We start from the raw sequence: 22085 nt of genomic DNA on the forward strand, positions 1-22085 counted from the left end.
GTGGCAATGCTCTTGTGCCTGAAGAATAGATTTGTAAGTTAGAGAGGAGAAACTAGTTATATTCTTTGAGGGCTATAGGATCAGTGGCATAGACTGATGAATCACTCTTTTCAGGAGTGGTTACGAGTCACTACGAATGCAGAGGGTGAGAGAAGTTTGAGAAACTCTCCCTCCATCCCCTCGCTCACTCAACTCCACCCCTTGTTATTACAAGTTCATCAGACACACAATCTGTTACCGCTTTTCTTAGCATTGCTGCCAGTCCAGACGGTGAGGAAGGACACATATGTAGGAAGTACATATGCAGAGTTTCCCACCTGAGGTCTGGGTAATAAACCTAGTTGTGCTTCAACGTCAACAAGTCCCCCCCTCCTATGATTCAGAGAAAAATATTAATTCAATAGATACTAAAACTTGATCCATTGGATCCTTTGATGCAGCATGCTTTTTTTAATATTAGCTTCCTAACATTAGCTTACTAAATGTCCTCAATTGGAAGACTGATACCTTTTTGCATTTTGGGAAATCTGATGGATGATTTGTATACTTTGACAATTATTTATTATTCAGCAGCTACTCTGATTTGAACTTACAATTTTGAAACTTAATGTTACTAATACTATTTATCTCAGGTAAGCGATTTGCATCAGGTTCCGCTGACAAGAGTATTATTATCTGGACCTCTAAATTAGAAGGCATCTTGAAGTATACGTGAGTTTTCTTTATTGGTTTCTTTTACTCATGAAATGAGCATTGTGGAGCTCCTGGAAATCGTAACAAACTGATGATCAAATTCGAATACAAATGTTGCTGTTCTAAAATTATATTCTGGATCCTTGTTAAAACGGAAACTTAAATTAACATCCACCCCCAAATATTGTTTGTAATTTCAGCTGGGGAGGGAACAAACAATGGCAGAGAAAATGTTGATTATAGGGATGGGACACAGATAGCTCACAGATATTGCTAAGATATGTTACCAATCTTCGCTTGTACATTTCTTTGCCTGTAATTGGTAAAATGTTATGTTGGCTAAAAAGGAGTTGAGACGTTTTTATGCAATAACGATTTGTTATTTTTCATGATGGGGGAGTCAACCAGATGTGTTTAAATCTAGAGGGCATAAGTTTGGGGTAAGAGGTGTAGATGGAATCTGAGCTAGCAATTTTTCATTCAGAGAGTGGTCCTCCACATATCTGTTTGGATTCTGCGATACAAAGAGTTTGGATCTTCTCTTACTTGTACTTCAGCTGCCTAAACCTCTGGCTATCGCCGCAAGCTCTTATACTCCAAATGCATGGTCAACACTGTAGATGAATGAGTGAGCCAGGCATGAAGGTTTTAGGATTTCTGAACAACTAGATACTGGATTATGAGTTTTATTGTCCTGCACTGGGCAGATCCCTCCATAGTGCAATTTAAAATACTTTATCTTTATGATCTAATTTGAAATGATTAATTATTTTTTATGTTTTCCTCCCAATGTAGCCATAATGATTCCATTCAGTGCATTGCATATAATCCAGTAACTCACCGACTGGCTTCCTGCTCCTCCAGTGATTTTGGTAATTTGATCTTTAATATTGTTAAAACTTATATAAAATCATGATATTAGTGTTCTTTTTTAATGTTTGTAAGAAGTTCTTTCTTGTTGGAGACTTTCGATATGAGCAGCTAATGTTCAGTGTACGGAAAGAATTGATGTAATCATAGAGATTTTTTCAATAATGGCCCATTCCGTGACCAAAAAAAAAAGAAAAATTGTGGAATACATCTCTTCTAATTCTGAAAGCATTACAGGTATATTGTTTTGGACTGCATATATGATTCATATTTTTTTCGGTTTATCGTGAATTTTTTATGTGCTATGCTGACAATGTTTGTTTAAACAGTAGGAACAGGGAGTGTTATCTGGAAGCTTTGTGCTAGAGGCAGTAACCTCCTATAAAATAGGGTATTGACTTGGTTAGGGTTAGGGGATTCTGACTGCAAGTGAAAATGACCAATATGGTTAAAGTGCGGGAGCCAGAACCATTGCAAATGTCCAGTGGGTATGAGTTTCCTTCAGTTGTATGTCTTAAAGTGAAGGCTACTGAGTGGGTGACCTAACTGATCAGGGCACTGATTCAAGAAGCAATTCAACAGGGACAGCAAAGCACAATTTAATAGTGTAGTAAAGTGAGACAGATTTTCAATGTTTTTCGTGATCAGGAGCGGTCCTGACCAACACCATGGTTCAGGATATCTGTCGATAGGGGCAAAATGCTGCAGTAACTCAGCGGGACAAACTCTAAAGAAGGGTCTTGACCTGAAACGTCACCCATTCCAGGTTTCTGTAGTCTTTCTCCATTTGAGTACTCTGTGTATTCACCCTGCAGTTGCTACTACCTATCCTTTCCTGTACTCAGTGATTATATGACCTTTGTCAAACTCCTGTCTTTAATTGTGATCTTACACTGTATTATATTTGGTCACCATTGCTTACATGTTTCTCTACAATTCTTGGATTGAGTAGTAAATGTTCTTTGTTGGCCTGCATGTGTGATGAATTGGAACATGTACATGTGGTCAGAGCTGCTCTGCCAATGCCACTCATGACCAATGCCACCTTTCGCCTGCCTTTTTTTCATTCATGCAACAAAGTTCAAAATTATTATAGAGTCATGCAAAGTGGAAACAGGCTCTTCAGCCCAACTTGTCACAGATGTTACAAAGCTAGTATGCAGCATGAATACCTAGAGGCTTTAGGGAGTGCGAGACTAAGTGCAGACCCATTGGGTCTGCTCCCCCAACGCAATATTCCACCACTCACCCATTCCCCCAACGCAACCCGTTCCCCCAACGCAATATTCCACGCATAGCCCCCAACTGCGCAGGCGTGGCTCATTTCCCCTCATCCCCAGCACTCCCTCTCCCCTCCTCTTTACCCTCGCCTTTTTCTTTCCCCTCCTCCTGCTCCTCCCCAAATCTCCTTTCCCCTACCCTCAGTCACTCCTTCCTTCCCTCCATACCTCCTCTCCCCTCCCTACCCTCCCCCTATCCCTCCATCCCCCACACCTCCCCTCTCCCTATCTCCCCCCCCACCCACTATCCCTCCTCACCTCCCCCCCTCCATTCCCCACTCCCTACCTCCCCCACGCCTCTCCCTCTATTCCCCCTCCCCCCCCCACCTCCTCACCTCCCCCACTTTCCCCCCCTCTGTCCTTACCCCCCTCCTCTACCTCAATCCCCTCCATTCTCCCTCCTCACCTCCCCAGGATCTCGAGGGTGCCGCTCATTTCCCTCCTTGCGTGCTCCTCCCTCACCTCTCCCTCCCTCTCCTTTCCCCGACCCTCAGTCACTCCCTCCCTCCATAACTCCTCTCCCCTCCCTACCCCCCCCCCCCATCTATCCCCCTACCCCCCCACCCCCCACTATCGCTAGGGGCGGAATTAGGGGGGGGGGGTATGGGTCACGTGCAGGCAGAGGAGATTAGTTTTACGTGGCATCATGTTCAATATGAACAATGTGGGCCAATTGGTCGGTTCATCTGCTGTACTATTGTATATTCTTTTAGAATTTTCACATTTACAATAATTTAAGTTTATTGTTCTTTGGTAATTTGAATATAGGTTTGTGGTCCCCAGAACAAAAATCTGTCTCCAAACACAAAGTCAATAGCAAAATCACTTGCTGCAGGTATACCAGTCTTTACCAATGCTTTTTAGTTTTAAAGATGTTTGAACTACTGATGTTAATTTGCAAAGTTTATTGTAGTTACGAATTATGTAAGCTTCACATTTGTTATTACTGTCACAGCGCCTGGGGTCGGGGTCATGGCCGCTGCTAGGACTGGGTTTAGAATCAGTCGTACCCGCTCCCACCCGGCAACGGGAGAACGGTCTCCCAACAGACCAGCTCCCTGGACGCCAGGCGACCAGGCTCCAACGTTGCGGATGGAGGCGATGGACCGGGTGGGCAGACACCACAGCCCCAGGCCCGGAGAAACGAGCACTCCTTTTTTATTCCAAATCATCCCACGGGCCGGATTGGACCCCTTTGAGGGTAGTTTGACAGCCCTGATATAAAACAAACCGACCTACCCCCCTCCCCCAACGCAATATTCCATGGCCCCACTCGCCCAGACCAGGCACAAGGCGATGTCTGATTGTGTGTAGTGAAAATGGTGGTGATCTGATCCCGTCCGGGCCCACTGCGCATGCGCGGGGAGACAATGTCATTTTGCGTCCCTACTGTGTCACCAGCCTCCCCCAACTGCGCAGGCGTGGATGTTCGCAAATATTTTTTTCCCCCAAATCATCCCATGGGCCGGATGCGGAAATGTCCCGAAATTATTTAATTTCCCTAAAATTACCCAAAGACAACCAGAATTTACCGAATTCTGGGTAATTTCCTTCAAAGTGGAAACACTGTATAAAAATTGCCTTTATTAAAATCTGACAGTGCACCTTAACCACATGTGATTTTTTTCTATTACAAACCTCAAATTGTGGAGTACAGAGGCAAATAAATAAATGATGGGCCTTTGTCCCAAACATTATGGAGGGCACTGTACCTGCATTCCTAGTTCCCTCTGCCCTACAACATCCCCAGGACCCTGACATTTATTATGAAGATTCTGCCCAAGTTTGATTTCCCAAATGGCACCAACTCGCACTCATCTACATTAAACTCCATTAACCATTTCGCAGCCAGCTTACCCAACTGATCAAAGTTATAGAATAGTACAACACAGGAGTGGGCTCTTTGGCCCACAATGTTTGTGCCAAACATGATGCCAAGTTAAACAAAAAAAAGCTGGAGTAACTCAGCAGGTCAGGCAGCATCTCTGGAGAAAAGGAGTAGGTGACGTTTCTGGTCAAGACCCTTCTTCAGACTGCAGTCTGAGCTTCAGTCTCAACCCGAAACATTAATTATTCCATTTACTCCAGAGATGCTGCCTGACCCGCTGAGTTACTCCAGATTTTTTGTGTCTATCTTTGGTGTAAACCAGCATCTGCAGTACTTCCATGTACCTCTTTAAAGCCACCATTGTATCTGGCAGTGCGTTCCAGACCTTCAACACTGTGTAAAAAAAATTGCTCTGCACATCTCCATTAAACTCTCCCCCTCTCACTTTATAAATCCTACTGTAAATATTTTAATAACTATCTTCTCAATCTACAATACCACTGTTATGAAGATATAATAATTTTGGATTTTCATGTTTGTAGATACATTTCAATGTTGGCTTCAAGGCATTGGTGCAGAAGCATCAAGGACAAATTCTCTTCAGTTTGGGGAAAATAAATCTTTGTCTTCAGTGATAGGCCTATAAAAACAATAGGGTAGGAGGGGATGGTGTTATCTAACCTAGATTGTGGGAGATTTACCTTCTTATCCACTGCCTACCTGAAATGTTTTGTATTAATAATTGTTGTGAATACATTTGGTCACACCCTGGTTATTACCAGGTATTACAATAATCACATCACTCATATGTCAGAAGGCCTTGTCATCTTTATATTTTTTATATTACCTATGCAACGTTTTGCATTTTAAAAACATTTACTGACCTTACAATCCTATTGTATGTGATCTGTTTCCTGAAGTCACAGGATCAACAGTAGGTTAAATTAATCACTGAGCATCAGAGAAAGTAAATTATCCAAGCACTACTTATTTCAACAAGGTGCTTAGTTTGAAGGATAGTCAAGTAGGTGCCACGTTTTGGAAAAGAGACATAAACAGGTGGAGTAACTCAGCAGGTCAGGCAACATCCCTGGAGAACATGGATAGGTGACGTTTTGTGTTGGGACCCAATTTAGAGTTATGGAAAGCAGATAACATTTGTAAAAGTAATGAGCATACATGCATTACTACAAAATTAATTTAGTGGAATTTTGTCCTGTTAAAGTGGAATATTTTAAAAATCTTTCTTTTTTTTGGCTACACTTTTTCTAGTTGGACAAATGATGGTCAGTACTTGGCCATTGGCCTATATAATGGTATTGTCAGTATCCGAAGTAAGAATGGAGAAGAAAAAGTCAGAATTGAGCGAGCTGGTGGTGTCCCAATATGGTCAATTTGCTGGAATCCATCCAAGTAAGTAAGGAGATGCAGAATTTTGAAAACATAAGACAATGTATACAGTTGTTCATATACATGCAGTGCAAAAAAAAAAAAAAAAAGCAAAGGTAATCTTTTTTTAATGTAAACTATCATCTTGACAAAATTGTGCAGTATTTACTTTCATAATCAGTAATTATTTTTAATGGCATTGCAAACTATTCTGAACTATCTGAGAGCTTTAGAATGAATATTCTTCAAAGCCACATAAACTTGTCAAAAAAATAATTGCAGGCAATGCTGAATACTTAAAACCTAGTTATTGCTATTTAAATTTATATTGGTGTGAATTATGAACAGTAATACTAAAACACTGTGTCAAATAGTGTTGCTTCCCTGAATGTTTATTGACTACTGAAAACGTGGTTTAAAAACTGTCCAAAGAATCAGATTAATATTTCTTCTCTCCCTGGACTGTTAGAACATATGGAATTGCATTTGAGTAGTTTCGGTTTGCAGTTTGTTTAGTTCTCCAACAAAAAAAAAATCATCATTATTCATTAACGTAAAACAAAACAACATAGGGACAGTCCCTTCAACCTCCGATCTCCATGCTGCACATTATGTCAAGTTAAACTAATGTCCTCTGCCTGCATACGATACATATTCCTCCATTTCCTGCTTATACTGTACATGTGCCCATCTAAAAGCCATGATTGTATCTGCCTCCACCACCACTCTTAGCTGCCCTTTCTAGGCACCCATCACTGTTTAAAAAAAAAACACGACCCGCACATCTTCTTTAAACTTTGCCCCCCTCTCGTCTTAAAGCTACCCTGGGAATAAAGTTCTGACTATCTACCTAATTATGTCCCTCGTAATTTCATATACTTCCATCAGGACTTCATTCAAACTCTGCCCATGGTTTAGTTGAGGGCATTAAGATTTAAACATACCAAAGTTTTCCCTTTGAAAATTCCTGAAACGAGCATTTATTGTCCTTCAAATTTCAGAGCCAATTGAATTAGCCAAGATGTCAGAGCATAACTGGCAGAGGGTAATATTAATGATATTTTTTATTATAAATGATCTGATATATCATATATTAAATTATATAAATATTTGATATGCAGTCAACTGATACAGTCTGACGATTGTTTTGCATCTTACAGAGATGAACACACTGACATCCTTGCTGTAGCAGATTGGGGACAGCGGCTTTCATTCTACCAGCTGAGTGGCAAGCAAGTATGTTTGGGAAACACTTCTGTAATGGAGTAAAAAAGGCACAGGAATTTGTATGAAATCAGTTTATTTAACAGTATACATGATTCTTCCGGTTATCACCAGGAATGAACGATCCATCTGGTAAATACTTTGCCCTAACTAACAGTCTCCATATCAAAGTCTTTAAAATGTATATTTATGGATTTCAGAATGCCAATAGGTAAACCAGCATCATATGAAAATTGACAAGATGTAGAGTGTGAATTGAACTATAAGTGTGTGGGTGAGGTAAACTTAAAATGTCTGGAGAAATGTCTGTGTAATATTTAGTTGTGAATAGTCAGAAAAATCCAGCAATGGAAGAAAAAAGAATTACTAATTTTTCTTCCTGAAGCAAACAACAATATACCCAGTGTTGGTTAGAACACTGACTTCAGTAAACCAGCAAAGGTAGGGCTAGAACTCACAATTGGAGATTATCTGCAGCTATTGGATCGCTTCTGAGAACTATAGAATTGCAACTATTTTGCAAGAACTTTAAAATTGAAAATTAGGGACAAGTTTAGCGGATTCTTCGATTAATGTAGATTAATTAGGGAAAGCCAATGTTGAATTTTTAAAGACGATTGTCACGGTGCATGGCCACCTCCTGTGCTCCATTACATAGAACAGTGCACCACACGGACAGGTCCTATTGGCCCACGATGTCTGTGCCGAACATGGTGCCAAATTAAATGAATCCCTTCTACTTGCACATGATCCATATCTCTCCATTCACTGCATATCCATGTGTCTTAAAAGCTTCTTAAAAGTTATCTTAAAAGCATCTTAAATGTCACTGTCGTATTTCCAGGTACGTACCACTCTCTATGTAAAAATGAAACTGCCATGCCTATCTCCTTTAAACTATCCTCCCCCTCCCCCACCCTCCATAAATTAAAATATGCCCTCTAATATTTGGCATTTATACTGTGGGAAAAGGGTTCTCACTATCTATCCGATCTATGTTCCTCTTAATTTTATCAGATCTGGCTCGACATTGGTGAGGCCGCATTTAGAGTATTGTATTGAGTTATTGCCATCCTGTTATGGGAAAAATGTTGTTAAGCTGAAATGGGTGCAACAAAGATTTTCGAGGATGTTTTCAGAATTCGAGGTACTGAGCTTACAGGGGGAGGTTGAGCAGGCTAGGACTGTATTCCTTGGAGCGAAGGAGGATGAGGGGTGATCTTTTAAAGATGTACAAGACCATGAGTGGTATGGATAGGGTAAATGCATCATCTTTTACCCAGAGTAGGAAAATCAAGAATTAGAGAACATACATTTAAGGTGAGGGGGCAGTGGGGGGGGGGGGGGGCGGGAAGATTCAATAGAACCTGAGGGGCAACTTTATTACACAAAGGATGGTAATTATATGGAACTAGCTGCCAGAGGTGGTAGTTGCAGCAGGTACTATCATAATGTTTAAGAAACATTTAAACAGGTACATGGATAGGATAGATTTAGAGGGATATGGGCCAAATGCGGGCAGGTGGGACTAGTGTAGATGGGGCATGTTGGTCGGCAAGGGCAAATTGGGCCGAATGGCCTGTTTCCACACTAAGACTATATGACTGCTCTCTGTCTCCAGGACTCTAGGAAAAACAATCTAAATTTGTTCAACTTCTCCTTGTAGTTAATACCCTCATATCCAGACGGTATCCTGGTAATCCTGTTTTGTGCCCTCTCCAAATCCTCCACATTCGTCTTGTAGTGTAGTGACTAAATGTACACACAGTACCTCAAATATGGTCTAACCAACATTTTATAAGGCTGCAGCACAACTTGCTGACTCTTGTATGCATGACCAACAATGAAGGTAACCATACCAAATGTTTCTTTTTTTTTTACCACTCTCCCTACTTGTGTTGCCAGTCTCAGGGAGTTATGGTGTTGGATCCCTCTGTTCTACAATGTTGTTAAGGGCCATTAATTGTATATCTTTCCACTTACATTCAACCACCCAAAGTGCAACACCTCTTACTTGCCCAGATTAAACTCCATTACCATCAATCAGAAATTGAACTACAGTCACCATATACACAACGTAGCAGTGCATGTCAGAGGCTCGGAATCCCGCAGCGAGAAACTCACTGCCATCATGTACAAGACTCCAGTCAGGAGTGTAATGCCATTATATAAAGCATTGGTGGGACTTCACCTGGAATATTTGGACAGAAATAGTCACAGTTTTGAATATTAAAGGAATCAAGTGATAAGGTGGAAGAAAGTGGCATTCAGCAGTTACATAAAGGACAAAGAAGGGGATGAGGTACCGATATTGTGTTTCAGGCACTTTTTTCTTTCAGCATGTTTCTGACCCAGTAGAGATAGTGGCATCACTGGACTTGGTTCTGGGAAGTGAGCGAGGTGAAGTAGAACCAGCATCAGTGAAGGAGCATATAACAAGTTGGGAGGTCATGTTGCAGTTGTATAAGACGTTGGTGAGATTGCATGTAGATTATTGTGTTCAGTTCTGGGCACCATGTTATAGGAAAGATATTGTCAAGTTTGAAAGGATTCAGAGAAGATTTACGAGGATGTTGCCAGGACTAGAGGGTCTGAGCTATTGGGAGAGGTTGAGTATGCTGGGTCTCTATTCCTTGGAGCGGAGGAGGAGGGTTGAACTTATAGAGGTGTATAAAATTATGAGAGGAATAGATCGTGTGGATGCACAGAATCTCTTGCCCAGAGTGGGGGAATCGAGGACCAGAGGACATGGGTTCAAGGTGAATGGGAAAAGATTTAATAGGAATCTGAGGGGTAACATTTTCACACAAAGGGTGGTGGGACCAAGCTGCCAGGATATCCTAAGACTTCGAATGGTTGTGGAAAAGGATATAGATAACTCAAAGGTAGAAAAAGTTAATTAGGCCAATTCTTTCAAAGTGAAATTTATGGTTTACCTCAATTTTTTGGGGTGGTGATTTGTGAATTCTGTGAGGACAAATTTCTGTTAACTGTAAGAAGGGCAACAGCTGTATTAGAGAATTCTCACAAGCTAGTTTGAATAATTGCAAATATTATTTTCCTTTATATATTAAATTATTAAAACTAGATTGTTTAAAGTTGAAAACCAGCTTCAAATGCATTGATTACATTTTTCATAATATTAAATTTATATTCCAGATTGGAAAAGACAGAGCATTGAATTTTGACCCTTGTTGTGTCAGCTACTTCACAAAAGGAGAGTACATTGTGATGGGAGGCTCAGATAAACAAGTCTCTTTGTACACCAAAGATGGAGTTCGCCTTGGTAGCATTGGAGAACAGCAATCCTGGGTTTGGACCTGCAGGGTGAAGCCGGATTCTAATTATGTTGTAAGATCGTCTTCACTTCATCTTTAATGTACACCATTCTCTGGCCTCTTTTTACTGTATTTTATGCACTTTAATCCAGTCAGTGTTCACTTTTAATAATAACTAGACCCTATGAAAAATCGAATAACCCGTGGGGGGGGGGGGGGGGGGGGGGGGGGGGGGGGGGGGGGGGGGGGGGGGGGGTGATGTCACTCCAAGCGCATGGAAGATTCTGTGTGTGAGACGGCGCCGAGCAGACCCGTTGTGACGGCATCAGTGAAAGCTTTTGCCGTAGTTCCTTGTTCTCACAGACAGACAAGACGAGACTTTTAATAGTATACTAGGCCAAGTGGGACCCGTTGGGTCCCGGCCTCTCAACGTGCGGTTGCAGGGTGGGGGGGGGGGGGGGGGGGGGGGGGGGGGGTCTGCAGCGTCTCACTCACACACACACACACACACACACACACACACACACACACTCTAACTATCCCCCACACACACACACACACCCCCTTGATGTTATATTAATATTATTCATTCACTCCTTTTACCCCATTCCCCGCCCTATCCACTCACGCCTCGCCCCCTACTCGCAGGCGCGTCTAGAGAGGGAGAGGGAGAGGGAGAGGGGTAGAGAGAGAGGGCAGAGAGAGAGAGAGTGAGGGCAGAGAGAAAGGGCCGAGAGAGAGAGAGAGGGCGAGCACAGAGAGAGAGGGCGAGCACAGAGAGAGAGGGCGCAGAGAGAGAGAGGGCGCACAGAGAGGGGGGGGGGCGCAGAGAGGGAGCAGAGGGCGCAGAGGCAGGGGGCGCAGAGAGAGGGGGCTCAGACAGAGGGGGCGCAGACAGAGAGGGCGCAGAGAGAGAGTATGCAGATAGAGAGAGAGGCAGAGAAAGAGAGAGACATAGAGGGCAGAGACAGACAGGGCAGAGGCAGAGAGCGGGCAGAGGCAGAGAGAGGGCAGAGACAGAGAGGGTAGAGACAGGGAGAGGGCAAAGACAGGGAGAGAGCAGAGACAGAGAGTAGGCAGGGAGAGAAAGAGGGCCGAGGGAGAGAGAGGGCGCAGAGAGAGACAGGGCCGAGAGGGAGGGGGCAGAGAGAGAGAGAGGGCAGAGACAGAGAGAGAGGGCAGAGACAGAGAGAGAGGGCAGAGACACGGAGAGGGCAGAGACGGAGAAGGCAGAGACGGGGAAAGGGCAGAGACAGAGAGAGGGGGCGGACATGGACCTGAGCGAGGCCGCGGGCGGGCGTCGAGCCGAGGACCGCGAGAGAGGCGGTGGGCAATTGTTGACCCGAGGACCGCTAGCGAGGTGGCGGGCGGGCTCGGCCCGCGGCAGCAGCCTCCCCACCAGGCGCCAGACCCGAGTGAGGCTGCGGGCGGGCGTCGAATAACCGGGGGGGGGTGGTCGGTTCGGGGGGGGGGGGGGGGGGGGTTGTGACGTCACTCCAAGCGCGTGGAAGATTCTGTGTGTGAGACGGCGCCGAGCAGACCCATTGTGACGGCATCAGTGAAAGCTCATCGTTTCAATTGAGTCTTTTGATATTTTTAAACATTTTCAGTAATAAGTCGAGAAGTAAAGCATGAAATGTTCAGATAAAGTGATTTTGGACTCAACGGGAAAAATGTCAACCGGAATATGTAAAAATGTTATCGTTCCCGCGTAGTTTTTTCGCGAAGATGTAAAAACACATACATGTACACACACATACAAGATCAGAGTTAGATAGAGAGAGAGAGAGTTAATTTGAATCTTCCAACCTACTCATGAGATCATCGATTATCATACTTTATAGCATATTCTGAGACGGTACATAATTGACAAATATAATGAGTCTGAAACTGCTGCTGTAGCAGTAAAGGGTAAAAAAAAATTGCCTTGTACTGACGTCTTGAAACACCTGGGTTCTGTTGCATTCTGGGATCCCTGACAGCACTTGACTTAGTACATGGTCTTTAACGGAATAGTTACTTACTTGAACATAGAACCAGGCATGTTCCGCTTAATCCAAAATACTCAATCACCATTGTTCCCCGACTATCACCTGGTGCTATCTTCCAAATTAATTGCCCATCCTCCTGACCTGATAATTTTTTTCTGAAATTACACGTTATACTGTGGATCTTCATGCATGCACTTTTGAGCAATCATTCTCACTTCCTATTGCTTATTGGAGTGATTAAATTAATGCTTGAACCCAAATATAACATTTTCTTGGTTTAGCGGTTCAATCTTGAGACCCAAACACTTGAAAAAAAGTTGGGTTCAAATTTCTATGCTTGTGTGCTTCAGTTAGAGTTGTTGAGAATTCCAGCTATGAAAATAAGCAAAGAATTATACTTATTGCCGCTTCATATTCAGTTTAGCAATTTCTCTTTTGTTTTAGTTAATTTGTGCAAGCAAACACTCAAACAATGGTTCCTACAATTGCAAAATCGTAAAAGTGATTTAAATATTAATTGGGTATAATTTATAATGAGATAATTCAAGTGTAACCGTGAAATAAAGATTGGCATTTGTGTTTTATAGGAACAGGAAATTCAGCCCCTGAAAACAATTCCGTTACTTAATTACATTAAGATTGAATTGTACCTCAAAAGTTTGCATGTTATTCTTGTATTGTTTGATGAAGAGCACTTGGAAAACATTTGTTGTTTTTTTTTCCCAAGGTTGCAGGTTGTCAAGATGGTACAATAGCCTTTTACCAAATCATTTTTAGCACAGTACATGGCCTGTATAAAGACCGTTATGCCTATAGAGACAGCATGACTGATGTTATTGTCCAACATCTCATCACAGAGCAAAAAGGTGAGGACTCAGACAAAGGTGTCAGCTGTTGCTTCTGGTAACTGGGCTTTCTCTTGCCAATTGCAGTTAAACTGATTTATCATAGTGATTATTACCAAACAATGAATGATACATCATAGTTGAGTGATTAAGTCTGAATGAGATAAACATGAGATGATCCAGCCAAAAGCTAAAAATGGAGGATATATGAAGGTACAGAATATAGCTGGAAATACTCAGTATGTCATCAAGTCAAGTCAAGTCAAGTCAAGTTTATTTGTCACATACACATACGAGATGTGCAGTGAAATGAAAGTGGCAATGCTCGCGGAACTCAAGATGGGACGGCTGGAACAGTCTGTTGCAGGGGTGGAAGAGGTCTCTCATGATTTTATTTGCTCTGGAGTTGCACCTCTTGTTGTATAGTTCCTGCAATGGGAAGAGAAAGAGATTTGACCTGAAACATTAACTATTTCTCTTCCCACAGATATAGCTTGACCTGCTGAGTATTTCCAGCATTTTTATTTTAGATTTCCAACATTTGCAGGTTTTTTTGATTTTCGCAGAAAATGGCTGGATATATAGTGAATTTGCAGGAAAAGGTAGCAGATTTAATGTTTCATGCCAAATCTTCTTCATTGGTCTTTGACATGAAACATTAATGTTTCTTTTATTTTCACAAATGCTGCCTGACCTTTTCAACTTTTACATTTTTTGTATCTGCCATTAATAATCCTTGTTATAGTGACAGTGTGTACAGCTTCAAATTATTGACTTCTGGAATGGGAGGATGGATAAAGCTCAGTGAGCCTGTGTTGACTTTAGTTGAACAAGAACAGATATTAGTGCAACATAATAGATTTTGACTGGATAGATGCAGGGATAATCCTTTCCTGGTGGAATAGTTATCATCTCAAAATAAATTGGGCTGAGAAGAAATCGCTGCACCTAGATGGATAGTATTGGAATTCTTCACCCAAGAAAGCTTCACAAGTAAGTGCATTTAAGACTTTGACAGAAAAGTCAGTTAAAGGGTCAGTCATGATCGTATTGCATTGCATGAGGACCAAATGGTCCAATATAGAGAAAGGAGTCATTGAGCACAAAAACAGGCCCTTTGGTCCAACTCGTTTACGACAGCTAAGATGTTTACCTGAGCTAGTCCTTTTGTCTGTATTTGGCCCATATTCCTCTAAATCTTTACTAACCATGCCTTTATCTAAATATCTTTTAAACATTGTAATTGCACCTACAACTATCACTTCCTCTGGCATCCCCTTCCACATACTCGCCACCATTCATGTGATTATGTTCCCCCTCAGGTCCTATTTAAATCTTTTTATTTGACGTGAAACATTGCCTTTCCGTATTCTCCAGAGGTGCTGTGTGACCAGAAGAGTTACTCCAACACTTTGTGTTTTCTTGTTCTACCCATCCATTGCCAGGCTTTGTCCCAGGCCTACCTTTTTTCCAGGTTTCTCCCCTTTGCCACAATGTTTGAAGAAGTGTCCTCACCTGAAATATCGTTTATCCATATCCTCCAGGAATGCTGCCTGACCAGTTGAGTTACTCTAACACTTTGTGTTCTATGCAACATTCTTACATCTGCAGTCCCATTTCCTTGTGTAACCTATTGGTATCCGCTTGCAAGCTCTGCATGTCCTCCTCATTGCTTGCTAGCCCATCTTGTAATGTCCATAAAAATGTCCACTCAGGCTTTCATTTGCCATTAAGATGGATAATTAAATAATGAGGGCTTAGTTCAAGTGTGTGCTATTTGATAATGTTTAGTTACTGCATTCATGATATATGTTTTCCTTTTTCCTAGTGCGTATCAAATGCAGGGAACTAGTGAAGAAGATTGCAATTTATAAAAACCGACTAGCAATCCAGCTGCCAGAAAAAATACTGATCCATGAGCTGTTTTCTGAAGATAATACTGACATGCATTACCGTGTCAAGGAGAAGATTGCTAAGAAATTTGAGTGCAACTTGTTGGTCGTGTGCTCTCAGCATCTTATATTGTGCCTGGTATGTTGGTGAACAATGCTTTGGTTCATAGGCATCACTATTTGTGTCGTTATTTTTTTAATGATTCAGATGTTACATAGATGCAGGAAGATTGTTCCCGATGTTGGGGAAGTCCAGAACAAGGGGTCACAGTTTAAGGATAAAAGGGAAATCTTTTAGGACCGAGATGAGGAAAACTTTTTTCACACAGAGAGTGGTGAATCTCTGGAATTCTCTCCCGCAGAAGGTAGTTGAGGCCAGTTCATTGGCTATATTTAAGAGGGAGTTAGATGTGGCCCTTGTGGCTAATGGGATCAGGGGGTATGGAGAGAAGGCAGGTACAGGTTACTGAGTTGGATGATCAGCCATGATCATATTGAATGGTGGTGCAGGCTCGAAGGGCCGAATGGCCTACTCCTGCACCTATTTTCTATGTTTCTATATTGGCTGGATTTCCAAACAATTTTCGTCAGGTAGTAGCAAGGAACTGCAGATACCGGTTTATAAAAAAAGGACACAAAGTGCTGGAGTAACACAGCAGGTCAGACAGCTTCTCTGGAGAGGTGACGTTTCAGGTCGGAGCCCATCTTCAGGCTTTAAATGTTTTATAGATGACATTTTCATGTTGTTGATAGCATCAAATACAAATTTGAGTGTAGGAAATGAAAACAGAACATTTAAAATATATTTAATTGTCAGGTTTATCCAAAAGAAAAATGAATCAAAAGAACATAGATATGAATAAATTCAGAAGAAAACCCAAACTAATTATAGTTGTTGAAAAGCTGAAATAAAATCAGAAATGCCATGGAAAGCAATCCACAGCATTTCTGAAAAGAGAAACTGTCAATTAAACAATTACTGATTCTCTTGAAAGTGTTACAATGATTTCTGGAAGTTGAAAAAGAAGGAGGGGGAAAAAAAGTTGTGTCTCCCACCTTACACGCAGCTTGAAATAAATTAGTTTTCTTTCTTTGGGAGTTCTGCAAGCGATCTTCAATCAGAAATGTTAACTTTGTCTCTCTTTCACCTGCCTGACCCACTGAGTATTTGTATTAGTCTGCTTTTGTCCCTTCTTATCTCCTATCCCCACCATGTTGATTCTATATACTTCTGCGTTATGATCAATTATCAGTGCACAAATGTCATCCTTTATGAATGTGGCTGATCATCCCCTGGCCATTGATGATTTTATCCCCTCTACAATCAGTCTGAAGAAGGAATCCGACCCAAAACGTCCCCATCTATGTTTTCCAGAGATGCTGTCTGACATGCTGAGTTCCTCTGGCACTTTTTTAAAGTCCAAAGTTGCATCATGTTGCTTTGATCTGGGCAAGATTCATCTTCATTTGTGCAACAAATGTTTAGAAGTTTGGGGATATTTAATGGATGGTGTTGTACTGATTAAGCCCCACCTAATTTGCAGTTGAAATCAAATGGAATTGGTGGAATCACCAATGTTGTTGTCCTTCGCTGTTTAAAAATGGAATAGTTTACTTCCATTGAGGGTAGGCAGGATGCTGCTCCTTAACCTCTTGACTTCATGCTGTTTTCACACAAGGTTTGCACAATTTGCCCTCCAGCTCCACACTCCAATTTACTAGTCAAATCAACTAAATAGAAGAGACTGTGCAGGGAACTGAGGGGGAGCTTCTGTCATCCGCTCTCTAGCATCACATGCTAGTTCTTGCCAATTACAATGCACCTGCTGTGCAATCTGTTCTAATAAATCAATTTATAAAGTTTGTCTCTTTTTCTAGTATTTGTCATATGGCTTGTTTATTATTTAAATTATTTTTTTCCCCCATAGGATCCATTAGTCAACTTTAGTACTTCATGTAAAAAATGCTAATTTAAGAATGATACTCCATTCATGAAGTAGGATGTGGAAATGTTACATTTTCTGAATGTTGCATCTGTTTGTGCTCGCTTGAGGCGGCTGTGTCACTTGGCTGATGCCTTACACCTCTTGTGTGAGTCACAGCAAAGAATGCAAACGGGTTATTTATTTTATGGAAGATGAATGGTCAGCCTCCCCAAATGCCCACTTCGATCAACTTCTTGTCAAGGTTTCTGAAAATAGTCAGGAATAAACACCAAATTCTGGCCTCAAACTATAAGTTCTGAGTTTAATTATGGGATCCAAATTGCTACATTAGCTGATGTTGGCTAACTCATCAAAGGTTCACAATTAACCTTTGGGTTGGTATCTCATTACCAATTTGTGTTCAATCATTGCACTTTATCTTTCATTTTAAAAATTGTGTCTGCCAAAATATCTAATATTTAGACACAGAACATTTAAATATTATTTTTAAATAAATAAAAGATGTACAATGCAAAGTGAAATGGCACATTGCTGATGCATGGAATTGTGCCTCTGTAAAAGAAGAAGGCTAAAGGGAGAAGCTGTATCTAACTTAAAATTGAAAGTGGAAATTATAAACATGTTCATGACGGAATTGTGATGGGGAATATTTAATCATAATCTGAGACATGCGGTTCAAATTAATGTTATATTTTGTTTAGATGGATCTTAAATAGCCCTTTGCTCCCCTCCCCCCCCCACTCCCATGATGAATCTATGATTTGCAAGTTAGAAATTGAATCGCCAAATGACGAATCAACATTGAAACTACAACAAAAAATTGCTAATGTCAATAATTTGGAATATCCATTTAGTTTGGAACTGTTGTACTTATTAATATAGTTTCCACTGCCATGGAGAAAGACTGTTTTCCTAATAAAATGTTATCTTTGGTCTTGTCTGTGCATGTTCAAAATTGCGAGGCTTGTACGATGAAGAGGATTGATATTTTTATTTAAGAAATTCTATTTTGCCTATTATTGGCATTTTTAGTCAGCAATTTGTTACTTTGCTCATACCGCCTTTATGTTCCATGCAGGAGAAAAGATTACAGTGCTTGTCATTTAGTGGTGTGAAGGAGAGAGAATGGCTTATGGAGTCGCTCATTCGCTACATTAAGGTTATCGGAGGACCAACAGGAAGAGAAGGGTTGTTGGTTGGTCTGAAAAATGGTCAGGTAATGTTAATCTAGGAAATCCTTCAGGATTGTTTGGTACTATTTACATACATTTTCATTGCATTTGTATGCTGAGGGAGATTGACAAAGATATGAGCAAGAATTTCAATGATGAAGCTAACTAACTTCAGAGCTTAACAATGGCATGGAAGAAAGACTGAAAGCACAGCCAACCACAAACTATAAAGGATCCCGGAGCAAGAGACTCGTTTGAGGGAAAGATTAGATGATGTTATAACACTTTAGCTTAAATGAAAAACTCTGTGGTCCCAGAACACTGCATGATTTTGATTAGAAAGGAGAAATTTAAAGACAGCTTTTAACTGTTTCGTTTTGAAATAGTGACAGAAAACAATAGGACTGGTCCATAAGTTAAAGCCCTAAATTGAAGCATGGCTATTTTTGACAGCATTAGACAGAAACTTGTAAAGATTGATTGGGAGAAGCTGTTAGCATGTAAAGGAATGTCGGGCAAGTGCAAAGCTTTTAAAAGTGTGATAGAGCCAACATGTTCCTGTAAGAGCGAAGGTCGAGGCAGCCAGGATTTGAACCCTGGTAGACGAGAGATATTGAGGCTCTGGTCAGCAAAAAACAAAGAAGCATAGGTCATATAGGCAGCTGGAGCCAAACGAACCCTTTGAGGATTACAAAAGATGTAGGAATACTCCCAAAGGCCAAGTCTACTTCTTACCAGCGACAGGGGAACACAACTAGGAGGGAGGCGTCTCACTTTGTCTACCTTCCTCACTTTCCTCTTTCTTTCTTCTTTCTTCCACTACTCTCCGCTCCTTCTCTTGTTGTCTCCCTTCTTCCAGTCTGGCTCGAATGTCTGTTTTTTATAGAGTAGGCTGACAAATGGCCAACCAATAGCAATAATACTGTGAATTGACCTCTCTTGGCCTTTTAGCCTGTGAAAGGGATCAGAGCGACTCCTAAAGGGAGAGGCAGCTGTCACAAAACATATCCACATTATAAAAGAGCTGCTGGCCATCTTAAAGCATATAGGTGGCTATTCCCTGGGGCCAGCTGGTTTAGGTCCCTGTGATCACAGAATCTGGGTGATGAAACCCATGTCGGCCCAAGGTTAAGATTTGGATTTTCACGCTGTTGCACCAAGAAGGATAGTCTCCAGGGGAAGGTTCCCTGTGATCAGGGCAACCAGGTCGTCCTTGTACAGTTGATGAGAATTGTGGGAAATTCTTGCTCAGATTTTCTTTTAAAAGGGGTTGATCCATGTTTTGCCAGTCCTTTAATTTGGTTAAGTAATAGTAGCTTCTTGGGCATAGTTTCTTTCTTGCTAAATCAGTAGTGTTTTTGGCATGATTCCTGTGGTGTATGAATAATTGTGATGAAGGAGATCACATTATCTTCAAACTGATGGGCAGTATCAGAAGCAAAATAGATTTGTGATTCAAGTCAAAGACCTTTCATCAGAACGGAGAAAACTGAGAAAAGAACCATATTTTCAGACAGAAAAGGGCTGGATAAAACAAATGGACAAAAATCCAGATGACAAAGATGCTGTTGATGTGGTCAGAAGGTGGTGAAGGTGTGTTGATGGTAACTGCTCTGTTTGAGTAGGTATAAATAGAGGAACATGAATGAGGACAGAGACATTTTGAAATATGATTTATAAATGTAAACATGTACCTTGTTATCTGTCCACATCGCCGTCTATATCTCTCCCTTATCCCTAACCAGTCTGAAGAAGGGTCTCGACCCAAAAGGTCACCCATTCCTTCTCTCCAGAGATGCTGCCTGTCCCGCTGAGTTACTCCAGCTTTCTGTGTCTATTATAGATTTTGAAAATATTTGTGGACAATCCCTTTGCCATTGTGCTTCTGAAACAAGCAACATCTGTACGCTGTTTGGACATGAGTATGTCTCGCAACAAACTGGCTGTGGTGGATGAACACAATACTTGTCTTGTATATGACCTAAGTACCAAGGAACTTCTTTTTCAGGTATGTTGAGTAAAGTCATGATATAATAGACATCTTCCATTATGTGTTGTGACATTTATACGGGCTGGAACTGTAAACTTACTCCCTGTTCTTCCTCTGTTATAAACTCTCCTCAAACCCCTTCTTCTGTCTCCTTCACACTTGCCTCTGTTACAAGTGTGAGGATCTCATGGAGTAACAAGGAACTGCAGATGCTGGTTTATATAGAGGTAGACACAGAGTGCTTGATAAAATTATAAGGGGCATACGTTTAGATCAAAAACAAGGTGATAGGTTTGAGGAAGGAATTTTAAAGGGGATGCGGATAATGTTTTTTTTAACACAGAGAGTGATTAATATCTGGAATTTGTTCCCAGAGTCGGTTTAAATAATACCAGGCATTGAAGGATAGGGTCTGAATGCATGGAAATGGGAGGTGTAGATTGGTGTACAGGTTGGCGTGGATGCTGTGGACCAAAGTGTTCATTACTGTGCTGTACAATTCTATGGCTCTATTTCAGGAAGCAGAGGGCTATGGTATGAGAGATGGGTCAGGATACTTCAGAGCATTTTGACATTAAAAAGAAGGATGTGTCGCATGTCTCACATGGCATCTAATGAGATGTGTCGAAGGCTGCCATGGGAGGCAAGAGAGGAGATTGATGAAACCAGACAGATTTGGAAATGGTAGGAGGTATGATCAGTATATTTGCAATCTATGAATATTGGTGGGGTTGCTAGTGAGGATGGTAGCTGTAGGTCTCAGATGATATTGATCAGCTCATAAGGTTGATGGTTAGCAAATGGAATTTGATTCCAATAGGTGTGATGTACAGGCATGAGATTTCTCTGCAGATTTCGGTGGATTTTGAAATTCAGTTAAAAAAATTGGTAAAAGAATCTGTCTAAATCTCCGCTATAAATGGCTTCCTGCGAGACAGTGGGCCGCGGCGCCGTTGGTTGAGTGCGTGGAAATCGGTGAAGTTGATTTTTAGCGGTAAGCAGACGAGGGCCGACCGTCTTTGCACGCACATCTCTACGGCTAGCGCTCAGCTCCGCACATTGTTTGTGTCTGAGAGCAGCTTAAAATATATTGGGAAACCTTTCTTTTATCACAAATTCAATCCAGGTACTCTTAAATGTCCTCGTAACATAACAGCCAGAGCCCATCTAACTTTCCAAGTGCATCTTCATTACATAATCATAGTAGGTTGCTGAAGCTATTCTTGAAGACTGCCTTCTGGTGGAGGGCAGGTGTAGTGAATCCTCCTGCACTGGGCTCAAGGGTGAAGGCATACATTTCTTATGGACTCATGCAATGTTATGCGGGGATCAAAGAGTGGTTTGGAAGTCCAACTCCGGGAGGAGAGACTGCATCCATCTAGTATATGACTTGTTACAGTGTTAAAATATAAGAACTGTTTCATTTGAAAAACAAAAGCATTCAAGAGTCTGTATGTCATAGACACTATAATGTTCTTTTTTTTGCCTGATTCAATATATATAAAATGTGTTATTGTAAGGTATATATATTTTTTTTAAGTACAGTATAAATTAAGGGAGGAAGGAAGCAAGGAAATTGTGTCATTTCAAGGTATAATTATAAAGAAATTATCAAAAATATCCCATGTAAAGGCTACTTCTCTCTAATTGGAGTAGACAAGCAAGGAACAGGTATCAAGTCACATGT

General features: G+C 41.3%; 1 protein-coding gene across 1 annotated transcript in view; it reads left to right on the forward strand.

Annotated features, from left to right (window-relative positions):
* ift122 (intraflagellar transport 122 homolog (Chlamydomonas)) overlaps positions 1-22085 on the forward strand; it is a 56293-nt gene that overhangs the window by 3195 nt on the left and 31013 nt on the right. The window contains exons 4-13 of the mRNA XM_055647859.1: positions 633-711; positions 1489-1565; positions 3612-3678; positions 5944-6084; positions 7221-7296; positions 10444-10635; positions 13281-13419; positions 15227-15429; positions 18315-18452; positions 20252-20416. Coding sequence (XP_055503834.1) covers positions 633-711; positions 1489-1565; positions 3612-3678; positions 5944-6084; positions 7221-7296; positions 10444-10635; positions 13281-13419; positions 15227-15429; positions 18315-18452; positions 20252-20416 — 1277 coding nt within the window. The remainder of the gene's footprint in view (positions 1-632; positions 712-1488; positions 1566-3611; positions 3679-5943; positions 6085-7220; positions 7297-10443; positions 10636-13280; positions 13420-15226; positions 15430-18314; positions 18453-20251; positions 20417-22085) is intronic.

Source organism: Leucoraja erinacea, chromosome 16 (genome assembly GCF_028641065.1).
Source record: "Leucoraja erinacea ecotype New England chromosome 16, Leri_hhj_1, whole genome shotgun sequence".
Classification (NCBI taxonomy): Eukaryota; Metazoa; Chordata; class Chondrichthyes; order Rajiformes; family Rajidae; genus Leucoraja; species Leucoraja erinaceus.